At 41.0% G+C, this 27,170-nt stretch overlaps 1 protein-coding gene across 1 annotated transcript in view; it reads right to left on the bottom strand.

Annotated features, from left to right (window-relative positions):
- Positions 1 to 27,170, bottom strand: part of CNNM2 (cyclin and CBS domain divalent metal cation transport mediator 2) — a 156,675-nt gene that overhangs the window by 18,830 nt on the left and 110,675 nt on the right. Inside the window, exon 2 of the mRNA XM_065407818.1 lies at positions 3,619 to 3,762. Coding sequence (XP_065263890.1) covers positions 3,619 to 3,762 — 144 coding nt within the window. The remainder of the gene's footprint in view (positions 1 to 3,618; positions 3,763 to 27,170) is intronic.

Below are 27,170 nucleotides of genomic sequence, written 5' to 3'. Positions count from 1 at the left end.
GTCAAGCACTCAAAAGTTAGTCTTAATTCTAGTATTTCCTATCTGTGCAACTTTCATTTGGCCTCCTTGTCCATATGCATTATGGTACAGTCTTTAGTTACACAATCACATCCATTCTCGGGCTTCTCATCTGGCAGTCTCCTCGGCCAGCGAGTTCTAGTTCTTCCCTTCCAAGCTCCTTATCTGATTTGTTTCTTCCCCTTACCCTGGCCTCCAGTCTTAACCCCCTCTCACACTGCTGGGGTCCCAACTGCTCCCAGTCCCAATCTCCCTCTCCTGTCTCCTTATCCCACTCTTTGCCCAGCCAATGCCAGTTCTACCCCTATACCCCAGCTCCTCGCCAGATCTCCCTCTCCCCCCATCCCCACTGGTTCTCAGGCCCAGTCTCTGCCAACCTACTGGTTCCAAGAACCCACACCTCATTTCCTCCCAGCTCCTGTCCCCTTGCCCAGTCATTTCCTGTCCTTTCTCCACCGTGCTTCCAGAGCCACTCTCCCTTTCTCCCAACCCCCTGTGAGTCTCCAGTCTCAGGCTATGTCTACACTACCGCGGTAAGTCGACCTACGGTACGCAACTCCAGCTACGTGAATAACGTAGCTGGAGTCGACGTACCTTAGGTTGAGTTACCGCAGGGTCCACACCACGGGGGGTCAATGGAAGAAACTCTCCCGTCAACTTACTTTACTCTTCTCGTCGGGGGTAGAGTACAGGGGTCAACTGGAGAGCAATCTGCGGTCGATTTGATGGGTCTTCACTAGACCCACTAAATCGACCGCCGGTGGATCAATCTCAGAACCTCAATCCCGGCTGTAGTGTAGGCCTGCTATCAGTTCCTTCTCCCACAGTGGCTCCTTTTTCCATTCTACATTCCTCCCCCGAGTCCACCTCTTGTTCCCTGAGCATTTGAAACCGATGTTTCCTTCTCAACACTGCATAGGCTCCTCCATGCTAACAGGCCTCACTGAGAGCACAGCAGAGACAGACTCCCTGCTCTCAGTTCAGGTGCCCTGACCTGATACAGTGGCAGCAGCCCAGAACTGCAAATGCCCCAGGCTGAAGCATGACCAAAGCAGCTAGAATCTTTGGGAGTCTACTGAGAGTGTGGAGACTGCAATTTTTCAAAGGCTTACAACTTAGCCACATTTGGGCAGATTTTCATGGGGATGGCAAAAAGCACGTCCCTCACACAAAGCCCACCCCTACTGGCAAATTTCATGTCCTTGTCCCAAAGCATGGGGGCACCAGAGTGTTTCCAACAAGAAGCTGCTAGCAATTTTTAATATGGGCAAAATGAGTTTTTGCCTAGCCTTGTTCATGGAAATTGCTAAGCCATCTTGATACAGAGACCCAGCAAGGAAAATTTCAGCCCGGTTATAAGTAATTGAAACCAGATGGACGATGGGAAGCGTCAGATAACCTTAATTGTAGGCAGTGCCATGAGTCTTGCCTACAAAACTACATACACAGAGTGATGTTTCCCATACAAGAAGCTTGACTAGAGTTCAGGTTGCACAAGGGTTCATTTCTACCCCTTTACAACATAATCACTAAACATTAAGGAAACTAGCAGTTAAGGCAACATTAACATCAAACCCCACAAAATTCATATGCTTTATCTCCTACTCACAGTTCATATACCATGCACAAACCACTTGTACTTTCCATCATTACATTGATTTGGAGTGAATACTTCAATACTAAATAATATAAATACAAAATATTGGTAGAATGGATTCTAGTGCTTCATAATGAACCAACAGGTCCCCTGGATGCTTTGTATTCATTTACAGCAGATGGTTTTGGATGGCCACAGCATCAGCCAGGCGCCCAGGAGAGTTCTCTCCTATTTGTATTATACTGCATAAACTTTCAATAGTTAAACTTTCCAAGGAATAACAATTTCACATGGACTTATGTTCATCAGATCTATTTTATCAGCCTACAAAGATCATGAAATACAGGGCCTAATTTTCTGCCCCCTTTCATAGCATTAATAAACTCAACCCCTTTTTCTTTTCAGTATTAAATATAGAATAATCCAAATTATTTATTTTAATAAAAAAGCAAAAGAGTTATACCAAAAAGCATACACAGTACCTCCCCCCCTGGGAGCACCCCACTATCCTCAAAGAGGCAGGTACAAGACACCAAAGGGAGAATGGTTTTGCAGGGTCAATGAAATCATAAGATCCTACTGTAAAGAATTAAGCCACAATCCTATTGAATGGACAATTGGAACGGTTGACAGTAATAAAGAGTTCCATCACAGATGGTGTCAGAATTCTAGATGTATTATAACACCACTCTTATATTGGTGCTTTTCATCAGTAGGTCTCAAAGCACTTTACAAAGGAGATCAGTACCATTATCCCCATTTTACAGGATGGAGAAACTGAGGCACAAAGCGGGGGGGGGGAGGGGGAGGAAGGCGCATGACGTGCACAAGGCCACCCATCAGGCGAGAGCCGGAAATAGAACCCAGGTCTCCTAAGTCCCAGTCCAGAGCTCTATCCACTAGGCCACACTGACACCTTATAAAATACACTTAAGGTAAGAATATTATGTCTTTAAGGATTGTCATACAGGAACTTCTGGACACCTGAATACTGGTAAGATACTGACAAACTGAAAGTGGTTCAGAGAATAATATACTATTAGGAAACTGGAGAGATGGACTTAGGAAAGATTCACCTAATATTTACAGAAGGGGAAAGAAACAATGAAACAAAGGAAATCTGAATAGCATAGGGGTATTTCAAATGATTATGTGTATTGCAATCGTGCTTATAGGCCCCAATGTGCTAAGCCCCACACAAACACACAGTAAGAGACAGTGCCTGCCCCCACCCAATGTAAAGAACAGTTAAGACAGGTAAAGGACGGGAGAAAAGAAGTACTGTATTTGTAACCCAGTTGTACAGGTTGGAAGTGGGCAGAGGGAGAGATTAGGTAACTGGCCCACAGTGAGATAAGAAGTCTGATGGAGCTGAGAAGGGACCCCAGATTTCGGGGGTCTCAGTCTAGGGCTCTAACCATGACACCTCCCCTTCCTCTCAAAGTATATTAACATTAAGGAGGGAAAGGAATTGTATTAAGTGGTGCAAGGAGAAATAATTAGGGGCTGAGTAATCACAGTGCTCTTAAGGAAAGGAAGTCCCTCATCACTACTGTGTCCCTACCAATTCACTGGCAGTGACCAACTCTAAAGAGAAATCATCCAACTTTCCTCTACCAAAGAATGGGAGTGGTACTGAGAGCTCTCAAGGGTGACATGGATATTAATCAAGGAGAATCATGGAGATCTTGAGAGGCGCAATAAGGACACAGAATAGGATTGTTTGAGGTGGGGAAATGATAACTGAACAAAACTGAAGTTTTGCTCACATAAACTGTTGGGATTGAAGGATTCTACAAAAAAGTTGTCCTGCTTCAGCTAGAGAGTCATGCATAGAGGGGGCCATATTGCAGAAATGACAATGATGACAGCCAGCATGTGGACTTGTGTGGAAATTTGACCTTCTAGATCTTAAAGTAAAACAAAATTAGCTAGACCAAGAATAGAGGTTGGAAGAATTCTCTTTGATGTTTAAAGAAAAAGCACAAAATACTTCTACTCACTGTACAAATCAGTTTCATCTAGAATCTCAGACTTGATGATTTCTTCAATCACATCTTCTAACGTGACAATCCCCAGGACTTCATAAAAAGGATCTCCTTCCCCTTCATTGTTGACTCGCTGTACTATTGCCAGATGAGATTTGCCTGCAGGGAGACAGATTAACAATTATGACTTTAGACTCAGAGATTAGAAATGGAATTATGAGCAAAGGATAAAAATAGAGACTCATAAAAAACTGTTTCACACTTTCTAGAACAGAGCAACCATAGTCCAATAGATACTTAAAGGGATACTGTCAGCTAAAAGAAAAAATAAATCAGATTTCCATATGAAAATGCTGTTCCTGTTGCTATCACAAGTTGCATCTAAGATTACCAGAGCTGAACAGTTAGACATAGTGAACATTCCTCCCAGTTTGTTTACCTGTGCATTTGTCAGCACTTGGTGTTAAGTCCATTTCATTGTTTTGTTGATGGTCAGCTATACTTCCTGTCTTGTACACCAGCACCAGGACATCACACCCCTGCACTGCTTTGCACAGAGCTCCCATACATGCATTTCCTCACACTCTGTAACATTAGCAACAAAGCTGAAATTGAAGTAGCAGCAGGCAGGCGTGTGCAAAGGGCAGATGTGGGGGAAGGAGAGGTAGGTCCGATTGTGTTTGGTGGTGGTGGTCTGTCTCTGCCTTCTCCTCCGCCCACCACCAAACAAGAGATTGGCAGGCAAGTAGACAAGCCCATAACATTATAATTTTTTTTAAATGTAAGGCATACTATTTAAAGGGAGTTCTTTCAGAAAACGGAGTATTTTGAAATTAGTCCATAAAAAAAATTCAGGTTGCCGTCAAAGTACGGTTAATTACAGTGAAGAGGATAAAGCTGACATGTGACATGCTAGTGGCAATGAAGCTCCCTCCAATGTCATTTCTGCGCTTATTTCAGAGTGCACTAACAACTCTTAAAATCTTCTCTGCCACCTACTGTATCGTTTTGTTTCACAGAACATGATAATGCCATGGACTAAGAATGAAAGAAGCATATTTGGTAGCCAATTTCTATAGCCATCACTGAAACTCACTTAATTGCAAAGCTATGTAGAAAAGTGCCTCAGACTCTAGGATCAAAGAGTTTGCCAAGACACAACCAACCAACCAACCAACCAGACCAGAGCTAACAAGGTATAGTGGTCTCAATGTACATAGTCTATTGTCAACTGGGCAATATTATGTTGCATCCCCTTTGTTGGTCTCTAGCCTGGCATCTAAGCCACCCACTCTGCGATCCATGGAACATAACCAAAATAGTCCAACTTTTGTTTCCTTTGCTCAGACCCCTTTATAGGCAATAATGTCTGGATGTATGAAGATGTGGATTATTAGACTAACAGGCATTCAAACTATTCCAACCCAGGCTCGCTCATGCTCAAAGAATGAAAATATCTTGAACAAATTAGACCAGGGAGGAAAACTTATCAACGACTGATATAAACATTGCATCAGGTCAAGTCAATTCACTTCGGTAAGATTTTCACATCTGCTTTCCCAGGGACCCAACATAAGCAGTTAAAAACAAATTCTTGGTGAATGCTGTCTGTCGAAAGTTAAATTCTTTTGCTATTCCCAGCTTGTAATCATTTAAAAGGAATTTTCCAAAGCAAGGTCTAATATTAGACTCAAAATGAAGTTTCCATTCCACTTAGGCGATATTCTCACCAAACTAACTACTGCATAATCTGATTGTCTTGGAGCTACTCGTTTAGATGCAGATGGACATACTTTAAATACCAGCTCCACAGCACCAGTGAGTCTTATCTTGAAGGGACCTTATTCAAGAGTAAGTTATTAGAACGATGATTTGCAATTTAAAAGATCAACATGCTTAGTGAACAAAGTCTCACTGATCTCTCTTTACTAGCATTTTTTTCTTTGTAGTCCCTGGTGAGATTTCCAGATCTCTCAACCTCTCTTGATTTCTCAGGAGACACCATTTAAAACTAGTGGGCTTTGTTCCCTGACTGAGATAACATTAGCGGATACAGTGCTGTCCAGGCAATAACTCTCTTGATGTTAGCCTGAAGATCTGGAGGTAACATCAAGGCAAGCTCCAGAAGTCAAGACATTTATTTTCAAACTAGAAGGCATCACTCTTTTCAATGAGCTGTTGATATCTATCACATCCCAGGATGGAGAGAAATGAGCATGCAATCATTTAGATGTTAACAGAATAATAGTTCTAGAGCTTAATAAATAAAAGAAAGTATGCTCAGCTCTCTACAAGACAGAGGACAACGAGGTCCCTTTCCCAAACAATTCACAATCTTTTGAATTGTTTCAGCTCTAGATTATATAAACACAGCCTTTTACTCCATATCTATTGTCCTTTTCAGAATAAGGAAGAACTGCTTTATCTAATTTTACATTTCAAATAGAAAATAAGAATCATTTACTAAGTGTGGGGTCACGGAGTTAGAGACACATCGCCAAGCCATTTGCCATCACTAAACGTTTCAAAGTGTAGAACATTCTCTATGACAGAATCCACCTCATCTTTGTATCTGTGGCATCCTTGTTATTTTGGTGGAAGATGCTTAATGTGAGAAGGTGAGCTATTCCACCAACCATCCTTATTTAGGCAACTTTCTTTAAGGTGAACTATGAAGGATTTTTTTAAAGATGGGGTTGTGCCCTTTTTCACTTCTTTATGATGCAAAAAGAAGGTTAGAGGGGTTTTTGTTTTTTTCCAGGTTTATTTTTTGGCTTGTTACCTCAGAAATATTAAGTATGTCAAGACTGCTCTTCTCTGGCTTTGCTGGAGGACTTTTTGGCAGGTCATGTTATTGAGAGAGTCAATCCTTTTGTTGAAGGGATGGGTTGTGGACAGTAAATCTCTAGCAAATACACACTTTATCTAGAATGTTAGTCAGTCATTGAAGTAAAATAGATGTTAATAAAAATATACACCCTTCTCCCCACATTTTTTATAATTTTATTTTAAAAATAGTTTGACTAAAAGTCCCATCCTGTCTCATCTGGCCGACTTGCACTCTCGACTCCTGTGGTATCGTCATTTCACTGGGTTGCCTAGTCATCAGTCTTTCAGCCTAGACAGCAATTAGCAGGGGAAAAAAGGCTAACAGGGAAACCGTACGCCTTTCAGGCCTTCTTTATACATCATAAAGATGCATTATAAGGCACAGAACCAGGTTTTTCGTCCCTTGCAAGCCACCTTTAACAGACCCTCCAGATTTATTAAGCAGAACCAGGCTCCACCTTTATTAAAAGATTGCCTATATGAAGCAACCAATTTTTGGTCAAATCCTTTAGTGATAATGTAAAAACAGGTTTCACTGCATCTTGTGAAGCTAAAAATAAAATATTCAACAAACAGCTGAATAGTGATGTGAATCACAGAAACACCTAACCAAACAGACAATCCATAATGATTCATTAGCATTTTAAGTACAAAACGAAATTTAAAAAGAAACTTATAGCAAATATATATAGTATTCTCTTACCTCACTCAGACACTTCAAATGTGCCTTTTGCCATGATATAGCAGCCCCGCATCTACTACTTCAATCTCTTTTGACCTGCCCACTTTAAGTGGCACTCCAGTGAGCTGCTGATTCTGTCAATGCTGCTGAACTGCATAAAGACATAGACTGCTTAGGAGAGGTTTGATCTAAGCAGACTACTGGGAGACAGGAACTCCTGAGTTCTAACCTCAGCTTTACAGACTCTCTCTGTCTCAGACAAGTAGTTTCACAGCTCTGCCTCAGTTTCTCCACTATAAAATGGCGGTAACAGTAACAACTCACAATCTTGCTCCAAGAGCTAACGTTTGTACTGAACTTTGAAGTTGAAATGTGTTAACTGATAATTAGGTCAAGAAGGAATGGGCTTAATCTGCAGCAAGGGAGATTTAGGTTAGATATTGGGAAACGCTTTCTAACTATAAGCGTAGTTAACTTTTGGAATAGGCTCCCAAGGGAGGCTGTGGAATCCCCAACACTGAAATTTTTTAAGAACAAGATGGACAAACACTGGTCACAGACGGTCTAGGTTTGTTTGGTCCTGCCTCAGCGTAGTTGGACTGAACTTGATGACTTCACAAAGTTCCTTCCAGCCCTACATTTCTATGATTCTATTTATTCAAATTATCTCTAGGGGTGACAATAGCATCTAAGAGAGAGTTTTGTTAAGAGCAAATCCAGTCTAATCCTATTGTTCAAGAATTTGCAATACTTTGCTCCCTAAGTAGCATACCAGCATGGTCAGGATTTTGCTCTCTGTCACAACTTTTGCCTTCAGTATAATAAAAAGTATTTTAAAATCCTGAAGGCCCCTAACTGAAATATCAGTATGTCAGTGAACGTTCTAGACACAATCTTTGTTCAGTGGAATTAGATGGGAGTGGATTCCTTGAAGTCTTCAAAGGGAAGTATTCCAAAAAGAACGGAAGGGAGATCAGTGTTAGAAATTAGATTTGAAATACAGAACATACCTGGCAATTCCATTTCTGATTTGGGATCTTCATATTTTACATTTGGGAATATAAATGTGTGTTCGGTTTTCAGTACACAAAGATGATATGTGAACAAAAGACTGATCTGGATTGACATACTACACCCTTGTATGTGACTAAATGCAATAGCAGAATGCCTCCATTAGCCTCAGTGGCACCAGAATGTTCAACAGTACTATGCGGCAGCCGCTATTATACCACCATCACAAACAAAACAACTTTAAAACAAACAGATGTCAGGAAATAACTGAGCCACAAGGGAGAACACCCCCACTTCATTCTGGGGGCTTTTAACTGGGAAGGGATGGACTGAGTACGAGATGTCAAAGGATAAACTCGTGTTATGGGTGGATAACTGGAAACTTCTGTATCTCCGGAAGTGCAGGGTTTGCTAACTTTGCATCTAGAAAGGAGAGTGCTTTATGTAAGTTCCACAGAGCAGAAGATATGGTTTGGCCATTTTATTAAAGCCTTTTACTTCAGTTTTATTAAAAAATAAGGGACAACGTAAGAATTGCCATACTGAGTCAGAACACCACTCCAACTAATCTAGACTGGCCAACACAGTAGCCAACCACCAGGTATTTCAAATGAAAGCAACCCATCAATAGACAATTATATAATAGAATGACTATAGGCAGGAAGCTTTTTCCTAATCCTATGCCACAAGTGCTTGATAATTGTTTTAAAGCTTGAGGGTTTGATCTCTTTTACATCAGATAAGATGTATAAATGAATGGGGAAGATTTTCTAAAGCAGAAATGACAGGCTCCAAACTCTCTTTGACTTTCAGCAGGAGTTTGGTGGCTAACTAGTATTTGTGCCTTTGAAAATCTTTCCTGGCATCTTTATGATATGATGATTTAATCCTTGTTTGAATCCTAAACTCTCATTAATACCTTGTGGCAGTGAATTTCACAGGTTAATTGTGAACTGGGTAAAAGTAATTACTTTAATCAGTTTGAAGTGTGTTGTATAATTTCAAGTGAGTTAAAATGTAGATTCACAGATTCTCTGTCCAGAAGGTAGCATTGTGACCATCTAGTCAAAGGCCATAGCATTTTCCCCAAATAATTCCTGTTTATCTTTACCCATGTATTCAATTACATCCAAGAAGAATTATTTAAATTGCTTTCTCTACATTACTTTTCGGCTACATGGTGGATGAGCATTAACGCTCTTCTGATTTCTGAAATCTACATCCTTGTTGTTTGCTTTTGCATTTCACCCACTTTGAACAGGGAGACAGAACTATCTGTTGCACTTTCTAATTATTCTTTGTTTCACTATCTGGTTTGCACGCTCTAGCAAAACTCTGTTTGGATTCAAAACACTGCACGAGAATGTTAAACGTTTTTTTTTTATTTAAACAAATTCGAAGGTTCAATAGATGCTTCCCTTTCCCTCACTCCAATCCTACTCCCCAAAACCAGAACAAAAAACACTTCATAAAATCTAAATTTGGGGATGAAAACTAGTTGCCAGTGACCCTTTAACATCCACAGTAAAATCACCCACAATATGTAAAGAAATGACTGAGAATCAGATTGCTAGCACAAGGCAGATAATGATTCTTAGTATTTTATTACATACAGCATTACAGCTTCAAAATCCTGTACAAATACTGACTAGACAAACACGTCAGCTCTTTCCTCATACATATTACAATAACTTCCTACTATTACCCCCCCCACCCTCTACAATCAGATCTTTCCGATCTAGTGGGATAACACCAAGACAGGTAAAAATGAAGCTGAGTTTCAGGAAAACACTTCCCAACAGTGAGTTGTATTAGTAGCGGAATTGTTTCCCAAGGGAAGTGGTGAAAGTTCAGTTGCTTGGGACTTTTAGAACTAGACTGGACAAAACCATAGATTAAAAAGTATCCTGTATCTATCAAAAAATCCTGGATTGGCTCTAAGCAGATGGAATAGAATGGATGACTTCTAATATTCTTTCATTCAGTGCGTGCACACACTCCAACTCAACTGCTGTAGTCTACAATTCAATTTGCTTTTGTATGAAGCTGGTATCCCTGGTGAGGAGGCATTCTGCCAGCCACCCTTGAAGTAAAAACATTGTTAGAGGCAGCTGCCACCTGCTGCAGTTTAAAAGGTAACTTAGCAAGCATGTCTCAGACAAAAAAAAGGGGCCATGGCCTCACCCATAAAGTAATGTGCAAGTCAGCAAAATCTACAGGAGAAGGACAAAGGTAATTCAGAAACCGAGCCCTGCTGTCAGAAATGGAGTCTTAAGGAGGGATCCAGAGAAAAAAGAGAACGCTTGGGAGTCTCAAGATCAGAAGACTCTACCACACATAGGGGACAGTGTCAGTGAAGGTCCAAAGCCAAGATTAATCAGGGAACACTAAGGACATCCCTGCATGAAAAATGATCCTTTGTTTGGCCCATATGTACCACTGTTGGCCACTGGTCAGTCAGGCCACCTTTAACTCATCAAATAGCTTGGGCTGACTGTGATTCTAAGACTGATTAGTAGCCCCAGTTTCAAAGCTTGATCAACTGAATGGGTTACAGTCAACACTGGCCAGCACAGCTGACATCTATCCGGTAAACTGGTACGGCTGCATCTCAAAGTTGGGCCCCAATATCTTAGAGAATGTATCCACCGGGTCACGCTGTAAGAGAGAATGAGATTGGAAACAACCCAGAACAAGGCTCAAAGAGCAAGTTACCTGAAAAGCAAAATATTCTATACAAACTGTGCGGAGCCAACTTGGCAAGATTGCTGAAAGGGAGGGACACTTTTCTATGGGGGCACAGGAAGTTATCAGAGCACTGACTGGTTCAACACAGGGACAGGTTAGGAATTTAAAACACCAGGGAAATACTTCAGAAGAATTAAGCAAACTAAAGCAGAGAGAAGGGGTGGCAATTTTAATAAGGGAAAATATTGAGTCTGGAGAGAGACCTATCAGTATTTTGGCTAACTCAAAAGAAAAAAATTCAGATAAAATTTAAGGACAAAAACATAAGGCATTACAGTCATTCTTGGTCATAGTTCATCCAGGACAATTTAAGGGACACTGAAGTATTATTTAGACTATTCTGACTCTCTCTCCCCCCACCCCCCCAATTCCCCAATTTCCCATGGTAAAGTGGATCTTTTTGAAAGACTCCTAAAACAGACTTCATTTCCATACAGATTTGCCCCTTTACTAAGTCAGTAAATAAAAATTTATTTGTCCCTTGGTGTCTAATGAAGCTCTAAAAACACCATGCTAATTTTATTATTTCCTTGTTTATGCAAGACAATCCTCACTGATGGTCGAGTAGCAGCCATTAACTAGCAGAGATGTAGCCAGCAGGGGGAGCACAAAACATTAGGTTTTGCTAAGCTAAAACAAAGGTGCTGTAGGTATTCTCTGGATAAAAGATTTCATTCTCCAGGGCTGACACTTTTCAAGGGAGACACCACAAGGAAGCTGAGTGGGGGAGGGAAGGAAGGGAGACAATTTTCTGAGAGCAGGGCCTTTTTCCTCTGGGAAGCATCCACTGATTCCTTGGAGCACTGGATGTTCTTCAGGAGTCCCCTTTCAGTGTCCCCTTCTTTATCACTGTTTTGCCCCTATGGCCTGCTCCTCCATTGCCCCTTTTTGGTACCCTGTAATTGTTGATTTCTGGAGTTTGTGGCAGCTCCCTCACCTCAGGCCTTTCATTGCTTTTGGGATCCTCCCACTGAGCCCAGATATCACATAGTTCTGGTGAAGGTACCATGCTAAGCCCAATTTGAAAAAATAAAAGCAAAGAGGTCAGGAGATGTTTCTGAGAAACAAAAATCAAAGCCTGTAGTGCTGAAGAATTCTAATTGCCTACATACTGAGGTAGCGCATATGTCAAGCTGAAGAAAGCAAGCATTCTGCTGCTATTTAAAAGCCAACATCACAGCATAACCTACATTTAATCCTACTTGGCCCACTTCCTAGGGTAAGTACAATTTAATTTGGGGCGCTTCTAGATCCCAGCATCCACAATACCACTGGATTTTAAATCCCTGTAAAGGTAAAGTACTAGAGGCAGCACCAGAAACATGTTTAGACTTTAGGAAGAGGTTAACTGAGGACACTGTGCTTATATAAGGATGTAAATAGTGCTGAAAGCAATGTATCAACTCAAAAGAAAGGCCAGCCAGCCTCTCTGGAGAGAGGGTGGTGGAGGTGGTGAAGGGAAGTGGGGGTTGGGTATATTTCCTTTTTATTATCTTCTCTTGCACTTTACCTTTTGTCCATTAAGCACATTCATTTTTAAAAATGACTTTTGACATAAGTGCCTTTGCGTTCCTAAGATCTTAGATCATTAACATTCAGTTTTAATGATCTAATCGACTTTTCGCCATTTACGTTCACGTTTTGCAATTAGGCTGACAATGAAAACAGATCCCATCAGCTACACCTTCAGATATTCCTGCACTACCATAAGGCTGCATCATTTCAGTTGCAGATTCTGCAGGGGAATGTTTCATTCTAAAAAAAACTACCCACTGAAATTTTTAAAGTGACAAATAAATCCTTATCTTAAATATTGTTTTTTTTCCCCTGTTTTTATCTTGTTTTAATAGCTGGGAGATGTCCCAGCTTTTGCATTTTTAGGGTGTGGAAGAGAAGGTTTGGCTGTGCACATGCACGTAAGACAGCATCCAGAAAGTCCATAGGGGGAAGGGCCAGAAAAAAAGTTCCCCATATTTAAACAGCCCTAAACGTTGTCTCAAAGATACTCACTGAAACGTGTTCTGTCCTGTATTTAAAAGTCACAAGGAGCTGTCAAGAGTTTGTTTATTCAATAATTGGAAGTGTTCTGTTAAAGTCTGTTATAAAATCGGTTTCTTTTGGGCAGAAGTTAGCCACCACATAATAATTGGATTCTAAAAACGGAAACCTGACAATTGGCTCGGAGGTCGTGATTCAGACATTAGATAATGATTTGGTTTCAGTATTAATATATTTAACCAGCTTTAAAGTCACAGATTTGATTGACTTTGTACAATTTTTTCATCAGGAATTATAATCCAACAGCCACCTTCTTAGAATCATCTTTACTATTTATAAGGATTGATTATTTTTAATATTAATTTGATGATTTAATGCATTTGATGATTGAATTCTAATCCCATGTTGAGACTAATTTGTTGGTTTGACCCTGATTTGTGTTTAGTTTAGTTTGAATAACAACTTAGCTTTGATTATATGTTTTCTTGATTTTATTTTCTTGATTTTTAAATGTTATAATAAAGTTTATTAGAAGATACTGGGTCATGCTTCTTTCAATGAGCAACATGGGTCCAGAACCTTTGAGGACCATGGTGGACGCTATCCAGTCAATATAAAAGCCTGATCAGCTCCTCTAATTAGTCTTTGACTCTCAAAAGGTCCTGATCCTACTGCCATTCACTGACGTGAACAGCAACACTTACTCACATTAGTGGGAACAGGACCAGACCTTTAAGCCTAAGCTCACAGAAACAAACATTGGGCCACTTTTGCTGAGTGTGTGAAGCTGTACTCCTGCACATGCACGGCATTGGTCCTCAGGGGATTCTAGCCCACAGCAAGGACTGACTGTTACCCACTAGTTGGATCCAGAAGATGACTGTCCTTGGTTGGCTTCTACTATATGAATCTACTCAGCTTAGTCTCCTAGATGTGGGTACTAGAGCAGGTTGCTTGCAAAGGTACGTCTGTATGCGACTGGACAGTATCATGGCGTAACATCGGCTAGAAGCTGGGTATTGGTATATAGGCAACCAGCAAAACGTTCAGCTCTCAGGGATACTAAAAGCAGAGAGAGACAAAAAAAACCCCAAAGGTCTGGGATAAGAATAAGCTTCGGACAATTTGTCTCCAACTGAAAAATAGCAATATGGTGTATGGAGGAATTACAGTCTGAGTTCTACTCCTGTCCCAAACTCCCCAGTGTTAGCATAAGTAAACATGCTCCACAGACTCCATAGCTACATTTTCCCTCTGTTGTACATCCAGCCAGACAAACCTCCTTAGGGAGCTGGTTGCAGCTCCCTGATCCTGAGCCACACAGCCCCAGGCACAAATTAAAGCTGCAGAAGAGCAGCTTTAGTTTACGCCAATTGGGAAAAATCTTTGCTCCACCATGCCCCACCCTGCCCACGCAGATTATGCACAGATTATGCAACACAAATGGCTTTAGCTGATCAGCGAATCTGGCCCAATATCACTCATAATATGCTTTACACTTACAACAGATTTCACTTAAAGATCTCAAAGTGCTTTACAAAAAGAAAATAAGTATTATCCCCATTTTACAGATGGAGAAATAGGCACAGAATGGTTATGGGACTTACCCAAGTCACACAGAGAATCAGTGGTAGAGTTAAGAACAGACACGACAGTCCCACACTTTAACCACAAAAGGATGCTGCCTACTCACTCCTATACAGACTCTACTATCCTTTTGGTTCCCACCCTTGTTAAGGTGTTTTGCCGTGGCACTTATGTATCATGAACAGTTGTCTTAAGCCAGCACGAAGTCACATAAGGTTATCACACTGAAAAATGAACACCTAATAAAGTAACTGGGATTTTTAACTTCAGGCTTCTTGGACCCAACTTTTTTTTAAGGATTGTATAAAACCAAATTAATTCAGTAGCTTTCCAGTTACTGGCTGGGAGATGACCTGGTACACATTAAATTTTTGTCTAGGCATTTATTCTGCACTCACTGCCATATTATCCAAGTACGTCTTTTGGCAAATTCTTTACCAGTTTCCACAGACCCATATGTCAGTGCTTTGATCTTTGCAAAAGGGTGAGAATTTCAGTAACGGATCAGAAATCTGTTAGATATGGCTTTTTTAGACAGGCTGCCTGGTTAACATTTGAGGAGGCTTGGCAGAGCCAATCCCCTGGGTTTCTTTGCTATCCTGCAGAAGCTTGCATTTGATGCTATTTTATCCCCTTCCAAAATGAACCTGGAAATATCTGTACAGAGATGAGGAGTAAAATTATTAAAAGCACCTACGTGGCTTAGGTGCTTATGTCTCATTGATTTTCAGTTGCATTTCGTTGCTTTTGAAAACTTTATCTCAGAACAAGGCTGACATCTGAAAGGGATCGGTACTAACAGAGGAACAGAATAGGATGCTCAGTCTGCCAGGACTAGGGATAGCACTGATCACCACTTTAAATCTATTGTTTTTAAAAGTTTGTTCACATAGTTTGATGAAGTTGGTGTCCTACAGGAGCTCTTGGTTCAGGCGTGTTTGTCTAAGGTATCAGACATCGTCTTTACTCTTTTTCTAGCACTTCAGAGGAAGTGTGTCCTCTTATGACTCTGGCCTTCAATCTGTTTATTTTTTTAGCTAGGATTAAGCTGAATTCCTCTACCTCCCAATAAATGCTAAACTAAACTCAAACAGCTCTAACCTCTGCTAGTGAAGATATGGGCAATTAGGTTACTCAATATGCACACACACTTCACAATTATTTGCTGTGACTACTCACAAACACTTTGGATTTTTATACACAAAATCTTACAAAAACCTTCAACACATATATACTGGTTAAAACCCAAAGTATTATATTCTGGGAGATACCCTAAGTCTACAAAACAGAGGTACTTATTCAGTATACTAACAGTAGCAGAAAAGATATGCATCACCATATGTGGCTCACAAAGCAATACCCTATGATAATTATATGTACAGATACTGTACAAGAAAGATATGGAACAGATCACAGCTTGGGCAGACGTATTGGGCTTTAGTCAGTGAGCTACCTTTAACATGCAAAAAGCAAAAGAAATATTTCAGTATAAAACTACCCTGTATTACATCTAGAAAGATATGATTTGCATACGGAATAACCACGTTGTTCATCCTTATCCAACTGGAGCACTTCTGCACCAAAGACCCACGTACCTGGCTGTATATAAACATTCTACAACTCTTCTTGATTCAGCATTGACTAATACTGCACCAAATACTGTATATAAACTAGCAAACATAGTACTGCTACGTCAAGTGCATACACCAATTCTGTTTACAGATCCATATAATACGTCAATTAACTGTATCACCATCCCACACATAAAACCTGCACACATGCATATATTTATGTTAGTCTGTGTGCTTACATATGCTTCCCTGTAACTATTCCTATGAAACAGTTTTAAAAATCACAATATTGCCACCATTTCATTAATAAGGAGGCCAACATCTGTGAACTCAAAGTAAAGCCACAGAATGATCCATTATAATAAACTGCAACTAAAAATGGTTATTCAGATATTGTTATTAAGATCTAAACCCTATAATGTGCTGTGTAAGCTAAATAACTCTAACCACCTCCTCATTTCACTCGGGGGGGACAGATACCATCTCAATAAGAGGAACACTATACACTCCAACACCCTGCATCTTTCCCATACACAGACAGAGAATTTAAAGAGGCAGAGAGAACAATAGTTCAGTTAACTTCCATATACTGCCGTGTGCACTTAAAGGTCCATTCCAGGCCTAGTGAAAGTTCACATATCTGGTACTGCACACTGTACCGCTCTCCTTACAAGGGTTAGACAAACAGGCCAGCAAATCCTGGCAAAAAGGAAACGCATGCTGAGTTCATGTTGGGGCTATCACTTGGCTATTTCTGGAGCACCCGTAACTAAAAAAAGATCCAGTTCACACGAGTAGTTATTTTACCTTACTGTCCCACAAGAACTAAATGCATTTTTTCCTATTACATTTTCCCACAATAAAATACACTAGAAAATGTGACAAATATTCTTATAAAAGCACATTTATTAATATATATAGAAAACTGGGTATAAATAGAAACATATAAAAGGGTATGTTTATATATAGACATGTCAATTTCTAACTAAAGCTAGTCCATGGGATTGAAGTCATGTCTTAATTCATTCCCGAAAATTTTTGTTTTAAAAAAAAAATCAAATGCTGAATTGACAGCCATCATCATATCCTGCCTCTTCGTTAACAGCTAGCCAACAGTTCAGTTTATCTGAATTAAATAAGGGTCATTACATTTGGATAAAAGGGATTTTAGAGAAGAAAGGCAGTTTTCAATGGTAACGTTCCAGATACTGTTCTGGTATCTCTTGGGGAAATTAAACATCAATAGAAGTGACCTTTACCTGACAAAAAACGGGAGGGTAATTTGCTCCAGCTCTTTTCGAAAATATGAGAGCAAATATCAAACTGCTGAAAATGCATGGATTCCCAATCCTGTTTCTCCTGATGTTAAAAACCACCAGAGTAACACAACCAGGGCAACAGTCTATTATCAGTCAGAAGAAGAGCAGCTGGGTAGAGAATTCAGAAACCAATTCACACTGTGGGAATTTACATTAGCCTCCCATTAAAAAGTATCAACAGAGGAGTTGTTAGGAATAGACATCAGAGATCCTTGCATGCCAGCTGATTGCAGTGCAAGGTATGGTGAGGATTTTCTGAAATCAAGATTTAGAGTCTAATGAACTTCAGTAGCATTCTCCCACCAGTCTGACAGATCAGCGTCACCTTTCATGCTTAGTTCTCATGCACAGTGTTACCATATTAGGCTGCTTTGATTTCTTATTTGAAAAGCTGAGGTGTTAGTATTACCATATTGCCTCTTCTCTCCTCCATAGCCTTTTCCACTATGCTGGGTAACTCTGTCAATCAAAAGTCTGGAGATGTGTTGGACAGTGGACAAATAAATACAAGATTCTTACCATGATTGTACTTAAACAGTTCTCTGCATCCTAATGAAGCCCAAAAGCCCTTTACTTATTTTACAAGTCACTCTGCCCCAGCACCGAAACACAGTCCTCTTTGTGGAAACATAGTAGGTTCAACAGTTACCACACATATGCCAGGCTGTAGGGGGAACAGTTACACAAACTAGAATTAGGCCAAGACACTGGGGTAAACAACCTCAGCTCACACCCTCTTGTAGAAAGGCCATGGACCCTTAAGAATCGCAAATGGTCAGAATCGCCATTCTACATTTCATTCAAGAGATGACATCTCTGTCAGCTGAGGCATTAATGCAACTAACAGAAGAAAACCACTTACTGCATTAACCTGTTTCCTGAAGCATTCTGGGATTTCCTAAGAGATCCCCCATCCAAGTAGTATCACCAAGGCCAACCTGGATTAGCAAATGCTATATGAGGAGATCAAAGCTTGAGGCAGGATGATTACAGGCCACAATAAAGGAGGATACTCTTCTCACCAATGGTATTAGCAAGCAATGGACCTACTGACACAGGAAACACTGAGATTAAAGGTCAGACAAATAATTGCATATGATGCCTGGCACTCTTAGCCAATGAGTCTATTCTCCTCTTGATGCTTATGTGTCACTTTCATTGATCTCAATCAAAGCTTCATATACACACACAAAAGTCTCTAGCCTGCTTTCAGTAGCATATGTCATAAAACAGACTCCAGCAGGAACTCTACAATCATAGCATAGGTTTATGGACCAGTTAGAGTTACAAGACAGCTGGTCAATAGAGAGCACGTAAACTCAGCTTCCATACGATCAGCACTGCTACTAAATTAAGCATCAGGATGATTTGGGTTGTTTTGTTGTCAGAGCTGTTTATTCCCTTTGCACTTTAGTCCACAAGGCAGTGGTAGCCATGTAATTGGTGTATCTTGCAACATACAGCTCTGCTTTCCAGCTAAATGGAAAGCAAGAGAATGGCTGTAATTCTGAGATGGGGTTTGAATGGTATATGCCACATGGGTGTATTTTCTAACAAAGCCTGAAGCACACTGCCCAAGTTAGGGTTTGGCTACAATGTCTTTTAAAAACATTCGGAGACTTAACAGAAAAACGATGTGGATGAGTCTGGGTAGTTGCAAGTGGCATATTTATTTGTATTATAGTAGCACTTAATCAATACCCAACTGACAACTGCATCTCACTGTGCTGGGCAAACACACAGGGAAGGTCTACATTACAAAGTTAGGTCAGTTTAACTACATCGCTTGGGGCTGCAGACACCACTAAGTGAACGGAAGAATTTTTCCGTCAACCTAGCTACGCCTCTTAGAGGTTTAGTAGGTTTACTAAAATGATGAAATAACCCTTTCCATCACTATAGTACCTCCACAATAGTGCTACAGAGTGCAGCTGCAGCTGTGCTCCTGCAGCATGTCTAGTGTAGACATACCCAGAGAGAGATCTGGTCCCTGCCTCAAAAAGTTTACAATGTAAGGTAAGATGAAACAACTAAATGTAACACATGGGGGGAAAAGAATACAAGAATGGCCATACAGGGTCAGAACAATAGTCCAACTAGCCCAGTATCCTGTCTTCCAACAGTGGCTTGTGACAGATACTTCAGTCAGAATGAACAGAACAGGGCAATTATCAAGTGATCCATCCCATTATCCAGTCCCAGCTTCTGGCAGTCAGAGGTTTAGGGACATCCAGAACATGGGGTTGTGTCCCTGACCATCTTGGCTAATAGCCATTGATGGACCTGTCCTCCATGAACTTACTTAATTCTTTTCTGAACCTAGTTATAATTTTGGCCTTCACAACAAATCCTAGCAATGAGCTCCAAAGGGTAACTGTGTGTTGTGTGAAGTAGTACTTCCTTCTGTTTGTTTTAAACCTGCTTCCTATTAATATCATTAGATGACCCCCTAGTTCTTGTGTTATGTGAACGGGTAAACAACACTTCCCTATTTACTTTCTCCGCACCATTCATGATTTTACAGACCTCTATCATATCCCTTCCCAAATCATCTCTTCTCTAAAAGGAACAGGCCACATCCTTCTAATTTCTCCTCAGATGGAAGCTGTTCCACACCCCTAATCATTTTTGTTGCCCTTCTCTTTCCAATTCTAATATATATTTTTCTGAGATGGGGGGACCAGAACTGCACACAGTATTCAAGGTGTGGGCATACCATGGATTTATACAGTGGCATGATGATATTTTCTGTCTTATTATCTATCCCTTTCCTAATGCTTCCTAATATTCTGCTAGTTTTTTTGACTGCTGCAAAACGTTGATCGGATGTTTTCAGAGAATTATCCAATGACTGCAAGATCTTTTTCTTGAGTGGTAACAGCTAATTTAAGCCACATAACTTTGTATGTGTAGTTGGGATTGGTTTTTTTCCCAATGTGCATTACTTCATACTTATCAACACTGAATTTCATCTGCCATTTTGTTGCCCAGTCACCCAGTTTTGTGAGATCCCTTTGTAACTCTTTACAGTCAGCTTTGGACTTAACTATCTTGATTAATTTTGTGTCAGCTGTGAACTTTGCCACCCCACTGTTTACCTCTTTTTCCAGATCATTTATGAATATGTTGAATAGCACTGGCCCCAGTACAGATTCTTGGGGGACCCCGCTATTTACCTCTCTCTGCTGTGAAAACTAATCATTTATTCCTACCCTTTGTTACCTATCTTTTAACCAGTTATTGATCTCTGAGAGGACCTTTCCCTCTTATCCCACGACGGCTTACTTTGCTTAAGAGCCTTTGGCGAGGGACCTTGTACTCGAACTTTCAGAAAGTCTCAGACACTATATCCACTGAATTACCCTTGTCCACATGTTTGTTGACTCCCTCAAAGAATTCTAATAGATTGGTGAGGCATGATTTCCCTTTACAAAAGCCGTGTTGAACATGGTATGTTGTGGAAGAGTCATCTATGTGTCTAATAATTTATTTCTTTACCATAATTTTAACCAATGTGCCTAGTGCTGAAGTTAGTCTCACCAGCCTGTAATTGCCAGGATTGCCTCTGGAGCCTTTTTAAAAAATCAGCCTCACATTAGCTATCCTCCAGGCATCTGGTACAGAGGCTGATTTAAGCGATAGGTTACATACTGCAGTTAGCAGTTCTACAATTTCATATACGAGTTCCTTCCGAACTTTTGGTTCACCAGAACAATTGGGTCCGGGTGACTTATTACTGTTTATCAATTTCTTCCAAAACTTCCTCTATTAACACCTCAATCTGGGACAGTTCCTCAGATCTGTCACCCAAAATAAATGGCTCAAGTGTGGGAATCTGTCTCATATTCTCTGCAATGAAAACTGATTAAAAGAATTCATTTAGTTTCTCTGCAACAGCCTTGTCTTCCTTGAGTGCTCCTTTAGCACCTCAATCATCCAGTGGCTCCACTGATTGTTTGGCAGGCGTCCTCTTTCTGATGTACTTTAAAAAAATTAATTATTAGTTTTTGTCTTTTGCTAGTTACGCTTCAAACTCTTTTGTGGCCTACCTAATTAGACATTTACACTTGACTTGCCAGAGTTTTTGTTCCTTTCTATAATCCTCAGTAGGATTTTACTTCCAATTTTTAAAAGATGGCTTTTTGTCCCTAACTGCCTCTTTTACTCTGTTTAGCCATGGTGGCATATATTTTATTTTTTTTGGTCCTCTTACTTTTTTTATATGAATATACATAGTTTGAGTCTCTATTACGGTGTTTTTAAAAAGTTTCCATGCAGCATGTCAGCATTTCACTTTTGTGACTGTTCCTTTTAATGTCCATTTAATTAGCCTCCTCATTTTTGCGCAGTTCCTCTTTTTGAAGTTAAATGCTACAATGGTGGGTTTCTTTAGTATTTTCCCCACTACAAGGATGTTACATTTAATTCTAATATAGTCACTATTACCTAGACGGAGATCGCTAGAGGGAGGGCAACATTTACATAGGCTACCAATGTGTTTAACCTGATGGTCTGCATCCTTCACACTTTTTTTTTTTTTTAATATTTATAAGTAAATGTCAGCAAATTTCCCTGGCCCTCTCAGCTAGCCACTATCAAATGGCAATTTCCTGTAGGCATCCCAGTAGAAGTGGATCTTGTAGGAAAGATTTGAAGGAAGAGTCTAGTGGCTTTACAGACTAGACTAGGGAACGTGGTCCGTGCATACGGGACAGTGTGAAAGCGCTTGCGGGAAAAGAGGGCAGCGGAAACTGACTCTGTTTGTGCAACTGTGGGGGTGGGTGGTTCAATAATAAGAAAGGAGCAGCACAGTGCCTTTACTCCTTAAAAATCACCCCATCAAACTTGGTAACAATTTTTGGGTCAGATGAACAGAGTGAGACCATCTGATAGCTACTGGGTGGGCTTCAGTAAAAGTTGGCTGGCGTTTGCAGTTCACTTCCTAAAAGGTAAAACAGACATTATATGAACTTCTATCATAACGAGCCCTAATCGAGCCTTTTGATAGAAGTTTCAGGGTCCAAATATTAAATGAACCATGGAGACTCAACATCCCTCTTATCCCTTGATTGTGTGTGGTGGGGGGAGGGGACAGGGGAAAGAGAAGGTGGGGGGGGAGAATAGAAGCTTGCTCAGTTCCGCCCATTCAGTACCTGTTCTGTGGGTAAGTGCTTCAGTCTCCACGACTATCAATCTGGTACCTTTATTCAGCACTGAACTCATACCAAAGAAACATCACTTTCCCCACCCATCTCTTGCTCCTTTAACCATCTTCCAGCAAAATATGAAGCATATGTGCAAAAAGCAAAAATAAACACAGTTCCTTCCCCCATGGGTCTGATCCAATCTGTGAAACTATGTGAGCAGGAACTCAACATAAAGAAAATTCATACTTTTAACAATGGGATTTCCCCATCCATTAGCCTTTACTATCACACAGTACCTTTGTCATAAAGGAGGGGAAGTGGATTCTTTCCACAAGGTAGGGTCAGACAAAGAACGAGCTAGAGCTAGAAAAAAAAGGTAGTGATCACATAAGGTCAAACACTATACGGCACTGTTACTAAAATGTCTAAAGGTACTAAAGGAAGGTACAGATGGCAAGAAGGTAACTCGACAAAGTAATTGCACTGAACTGAAAGAAAAATATCACCTCAAAGCATCTTAATGTTTTCAAGGGGAATGTGCACTTAAATGTTTAAGGATTTTAAGAATAATAACTGGACAGAAAACACTAGTTAATGGCAGAGGCACATCGGGGTGGGGTGAAGTGGCGAGACAACAGATAGGATTATCACAAGCTCTGGGTTACGGATGTCAGCAGGACACTTGCCCCAAGAAACATATTACTTACTAGAAAGTGAGCGTGGAAAGCAAGTACCCATGGGACAAGGCAAGAATCTTCCAGTTAAAAGGAAGCTATGATGTTTGAGAGATAAAACTGAGAATAGGACAGCCTGTGAGAGTTCATGCAGCCCAGGAGAGTTGTGGTGCTCCCCATACTATCAACAATTTGCCTCTCTCTCTCCTCTTCATTAACTGATCAGTTACCCCTGAAACAAGAGAGGGCCTTTTATGTACAGGAATCTCTCCAACTCATACTGACTTGCCCAGTGGGTTCCGCCAAGCTGCTCGTGAGAAAGTCTCCTGAAGCCTGTGGACAATGAAAGCAGCCCTTTTTCCATCCCTCCCAAAGTATTTAAAGACTTGAATTTTCCCGTCTCTGTTTTGGTTCATCTCTCTCTTCCTATAAATAGAGAAGCAGCAGTGCATCCATCTCCTCGTCATTTTTCTGGTGGTCTAATATTGTATGCATGCTGGAATGTTTTTCTAGTAAATGATAAGCGATGTGAAACATGTCAAAGACAAAGGATGAGTGACCTTGAGCTCAGAGAGATAGGAGAGAGGGGAGCATCCTCCTCTTTCCCAAGCGGCAGGTATCTTTTCTCTGGACCAAAGGGTTGTGTTTTGGAAACAAATGTATCTATTTCTGTCATTTCCTTTAGACTTACCGTCTTCATGGGGCTGAGACTGAGACTGACTACAGTGTCTGAGAATGACAATTTGGTCCCATCAGAAAGCATTTTCAATCTAAATATGAGATTTTCAAAGGAAACGTGCTCCTGCTGCTAAGCACATGTCTGAGTGGACTAATGCTGTGATCCCAGAGCCTCCGCTTTAATCCAGAGACTAATAATCGAGTTAGCACTTTGGGTGGAGGGCCAAGTCTTCTGAATTTCAATTGAACACACTGCTGAGGGATTGAAATAGAACTCAGCAGGCATTCTAGCTGCCATGGGAAAACAAGGGTGGATTGGCTAGTTACCCTACTTTGAGCCTCACCCATAGATGGTGCTGTCGCTAATTATACAACAATGAAAGGTCCCAAGAAAGCCAAAAAATTCATAGACGTGAGAGAGGAAGAGCCAGAGTGGGGGGAATAAATGCTGGGCCCTATTGGTTTGGTCACAGAGCTAGCTTCATACATCAATCATACCCACTCATGAGTGTAGAACATAAGACACTACATGACCAACAGTAAAATATATATTTCAGGCTGTTCACACTGCACTGGTTAACAGGCAGGTCTGCTGTGCTAAAACATCACCTTCTACATTCATTTCAGTTAAGTGAGGGAGAAGTTGGAGGGGCAGAGGGGAAGAGAGGAAGAGAATTAATGAACTCCAGAAGGCAATGGTCCTCAACATCTTTTTACGAACAAGAACTGCAATCAAGGATTTTAGATGGAGACTGACTGAAACCTCAAAATCTGGCTCTGGATTTGAACACCCCAATGGTCAGAGTTAATTGGATTTGGCACATCTTAAAAATCAACAACATCCTGCAAGGTCTGGACCGAGCTACCTCCCACTCCAAATATGTGAGCCCCCTGAAAGTAGAGGACCGTACGATGGAGCTTTGATCCAAAGTCACCTGTCCACTTTCTCACCCTGAGGAAATGGCAAGTTGTGATGTTGCCTGCCAGTACCTTAGGAGAGTCGTTGGCAGTGTTACACAGACTGGTTGGCAAGGTGAATGAGAACTAGCTACTTTAACTTACTAAGCAGTATTCATTGGGCAGTCAGATCCCCCCAAGAGAGGAAAGGGAAGCCAGAAGGGAGCTGCACGTTGAAACTGGAGAAATGCCAATGTTAGCCTGGTTGGAGGGTAAGAGACCACCTTGTTTGAAAGCTCACGGTTAACTACAGTATTTCTCTGTTGGCAACAGCTATGGTAACCAGAGGCAGGCCCACGATCTAAGAATGCACCCTCCTTCAAAGCTTGATTTTATAAGTGGCCACCTCTAGAATGAAGGGCAGGGAGGACACAACAAAGATAGGGAGCTTAAGTGATCACAAATATCAACTGTTGTCATTCATTCCTCTCCTCCAAAACTACTGCATCTCAATATTCAATTGAGAGTGCAGGGACCCTCGACCTCCAGAATGTCAACGGAAGCTCAGTGCTACGGATCAGCCAACAAACACACCTTCCCTCCAAGAGAATTAGTTCACTGGGCTTTGTGTGAGAGCGTGTGTGTGATTTCCCCCCCAAAGCTTCTGATTCCCTTATAGCTTTCCATCAGCAGCTTTCCCATCATAGAACCTGGCTCCTATTGTTCCACTGAAAGGCTCAAGTTTAATTACGCTTGTTACTGAAACCATCTTTGCTCAAATCCTCTTCTCTCCCTCAAAGAAAAACAACATCAACTGACCCCCGTATTCCTGGCCTCTTCTGCAGGAAATGCACTAGTCTGGATACTACATAGGTTTTTATATTATGCTCATCACTGTTGTACTGCCAGTGTAGAACCTGCAGCTATAGGGAATCAAATAGACTCTGCTTATCTCACCATCCCCTACAAAAGAAAGATTTTTTGTAGGCTAGCAGCAGAAAGTATTGGAGCTTGTAGCTCTAGCCCAGCAGACGTTTTCATTGTAAAGCGGCAATTTCACCATTTAAAAAAAAGACGTACTGAGTAGAAATGTTATGAGAGATCTCTGCTTAGCGTGAAGGCACAAAACCACTCAGCCTTTTTTACTACTCTAGAAGTCCAAAGGCAACTTTGCTGGGAACAGGAAAGGAAGAGTGGGAAGCTGGATTGCAAGTTGCTTTTGGCAGAGATGGAGAAATCATGATTGGGGGTCATTTGAACTCTCCCCTACAAGCTCTTTTACACTAGGGAGCTTAAGGAAAACTGTAGTGGAACATAAGAGATTCCAATTGCTACATTCGACTACAAAGAAGAGTCAAACTTTTAACATCTTACAAGTAATTTCAGAAGGTATTAGACCTAATGAATCATTGCCGTTTCCCCTATGAAAACCTGCAGCACAGTCTGAATTCAAGTCCAATCTAGCTGTTAACCCCTGCAATGCACAATGACCTTTTTCATTTTCCACTGCTCTTGCAATGTTCCACCAGTTTGAGTTCATTTGGGCTAATTGTCCCAACACAGAACTGCGGATGGAAAATGTTGCTGCTAAGTTGTTCCATTCACAGCCATTTAGGCCTGCACTGCTTGCGTCAGGTTCTACCTATTTTCTCTGTCTCCTTTGGCAGCACGACTTCAAGCCTCCAGTGCTATTCTGCTTTCAGCAGTCACACGCCACAGACTACATGAGCAAACTCTAGGAGGAGGCCATTGACCTTTCATCTGGAGTGCCCCATCAAGTGCACAGAGTTTGCGCCTGGGCACCTTTCCTTTGCAGCACATCATGTGCTGGTAGCTGAACGGACGCACATTGCACCACGTGGAACTTGCTCTCCAGTCCTGGGTAAGAGAACACACTTGCTGACCCCTTTGGAAACTGACACTCCTTGCAGTTGAATTATGGAGCAAAAGCAGCCACTCCACAGTTAACCTTGCCATTGAGTTTCCATTATAAACTGGATTTTTGACCCCACCTTTAAAATCCAAAAAAAAAAAAAAAAAGGCGTATCAACCTCAAAATTAGTATTTTGTATCCAGCATGGAGGCAGAATTTCTCTACGAAATTTAAAGTTAATTGAACAAGCAGTTTTTTAATTCTGACACTACAAACCAGAACTGCTAGATTCAATTTCAAAGCACATGCATAGCAAGGAGGCCATGCGTCTACACACCTTAGAGATCTGCACAAGGGGGATGGGGAAATCAAAAGGCATTTGTCACCCTGTGACCCTGCTGAGGTCTGGAAGGGAGAACCTCCCAGGTATGTCTACACTGCAGCTGACAGCGAACCTCCCAGCCCACGTAGACAGACTCACACTTGCTTCACTTGAGTTAGCGCGCTTAATATAGCAGTGTGGATGTTGCAGCACAGGCCTGGGTCTGAGTAC

Source organism: Emys orbicularis, chromosome 7 (assembly GCF_028017835.1).
Source record: "Emys orbicularis isolate rEmyOrb1 chromosome 7, rEmyOrb1.hap1, whole genome shotgun sequence".
NCBI classification, from domain to species: domain Eukaryota; kingdom Metazoa; phylum Chordata; order Testudines; family Emydidae; genus Emys; species Emys orbicularis.
Note: the sequence above shows the minus strand (reverse complement) of the source record. Positions and strands in the feature narration are given on the sequence as shown.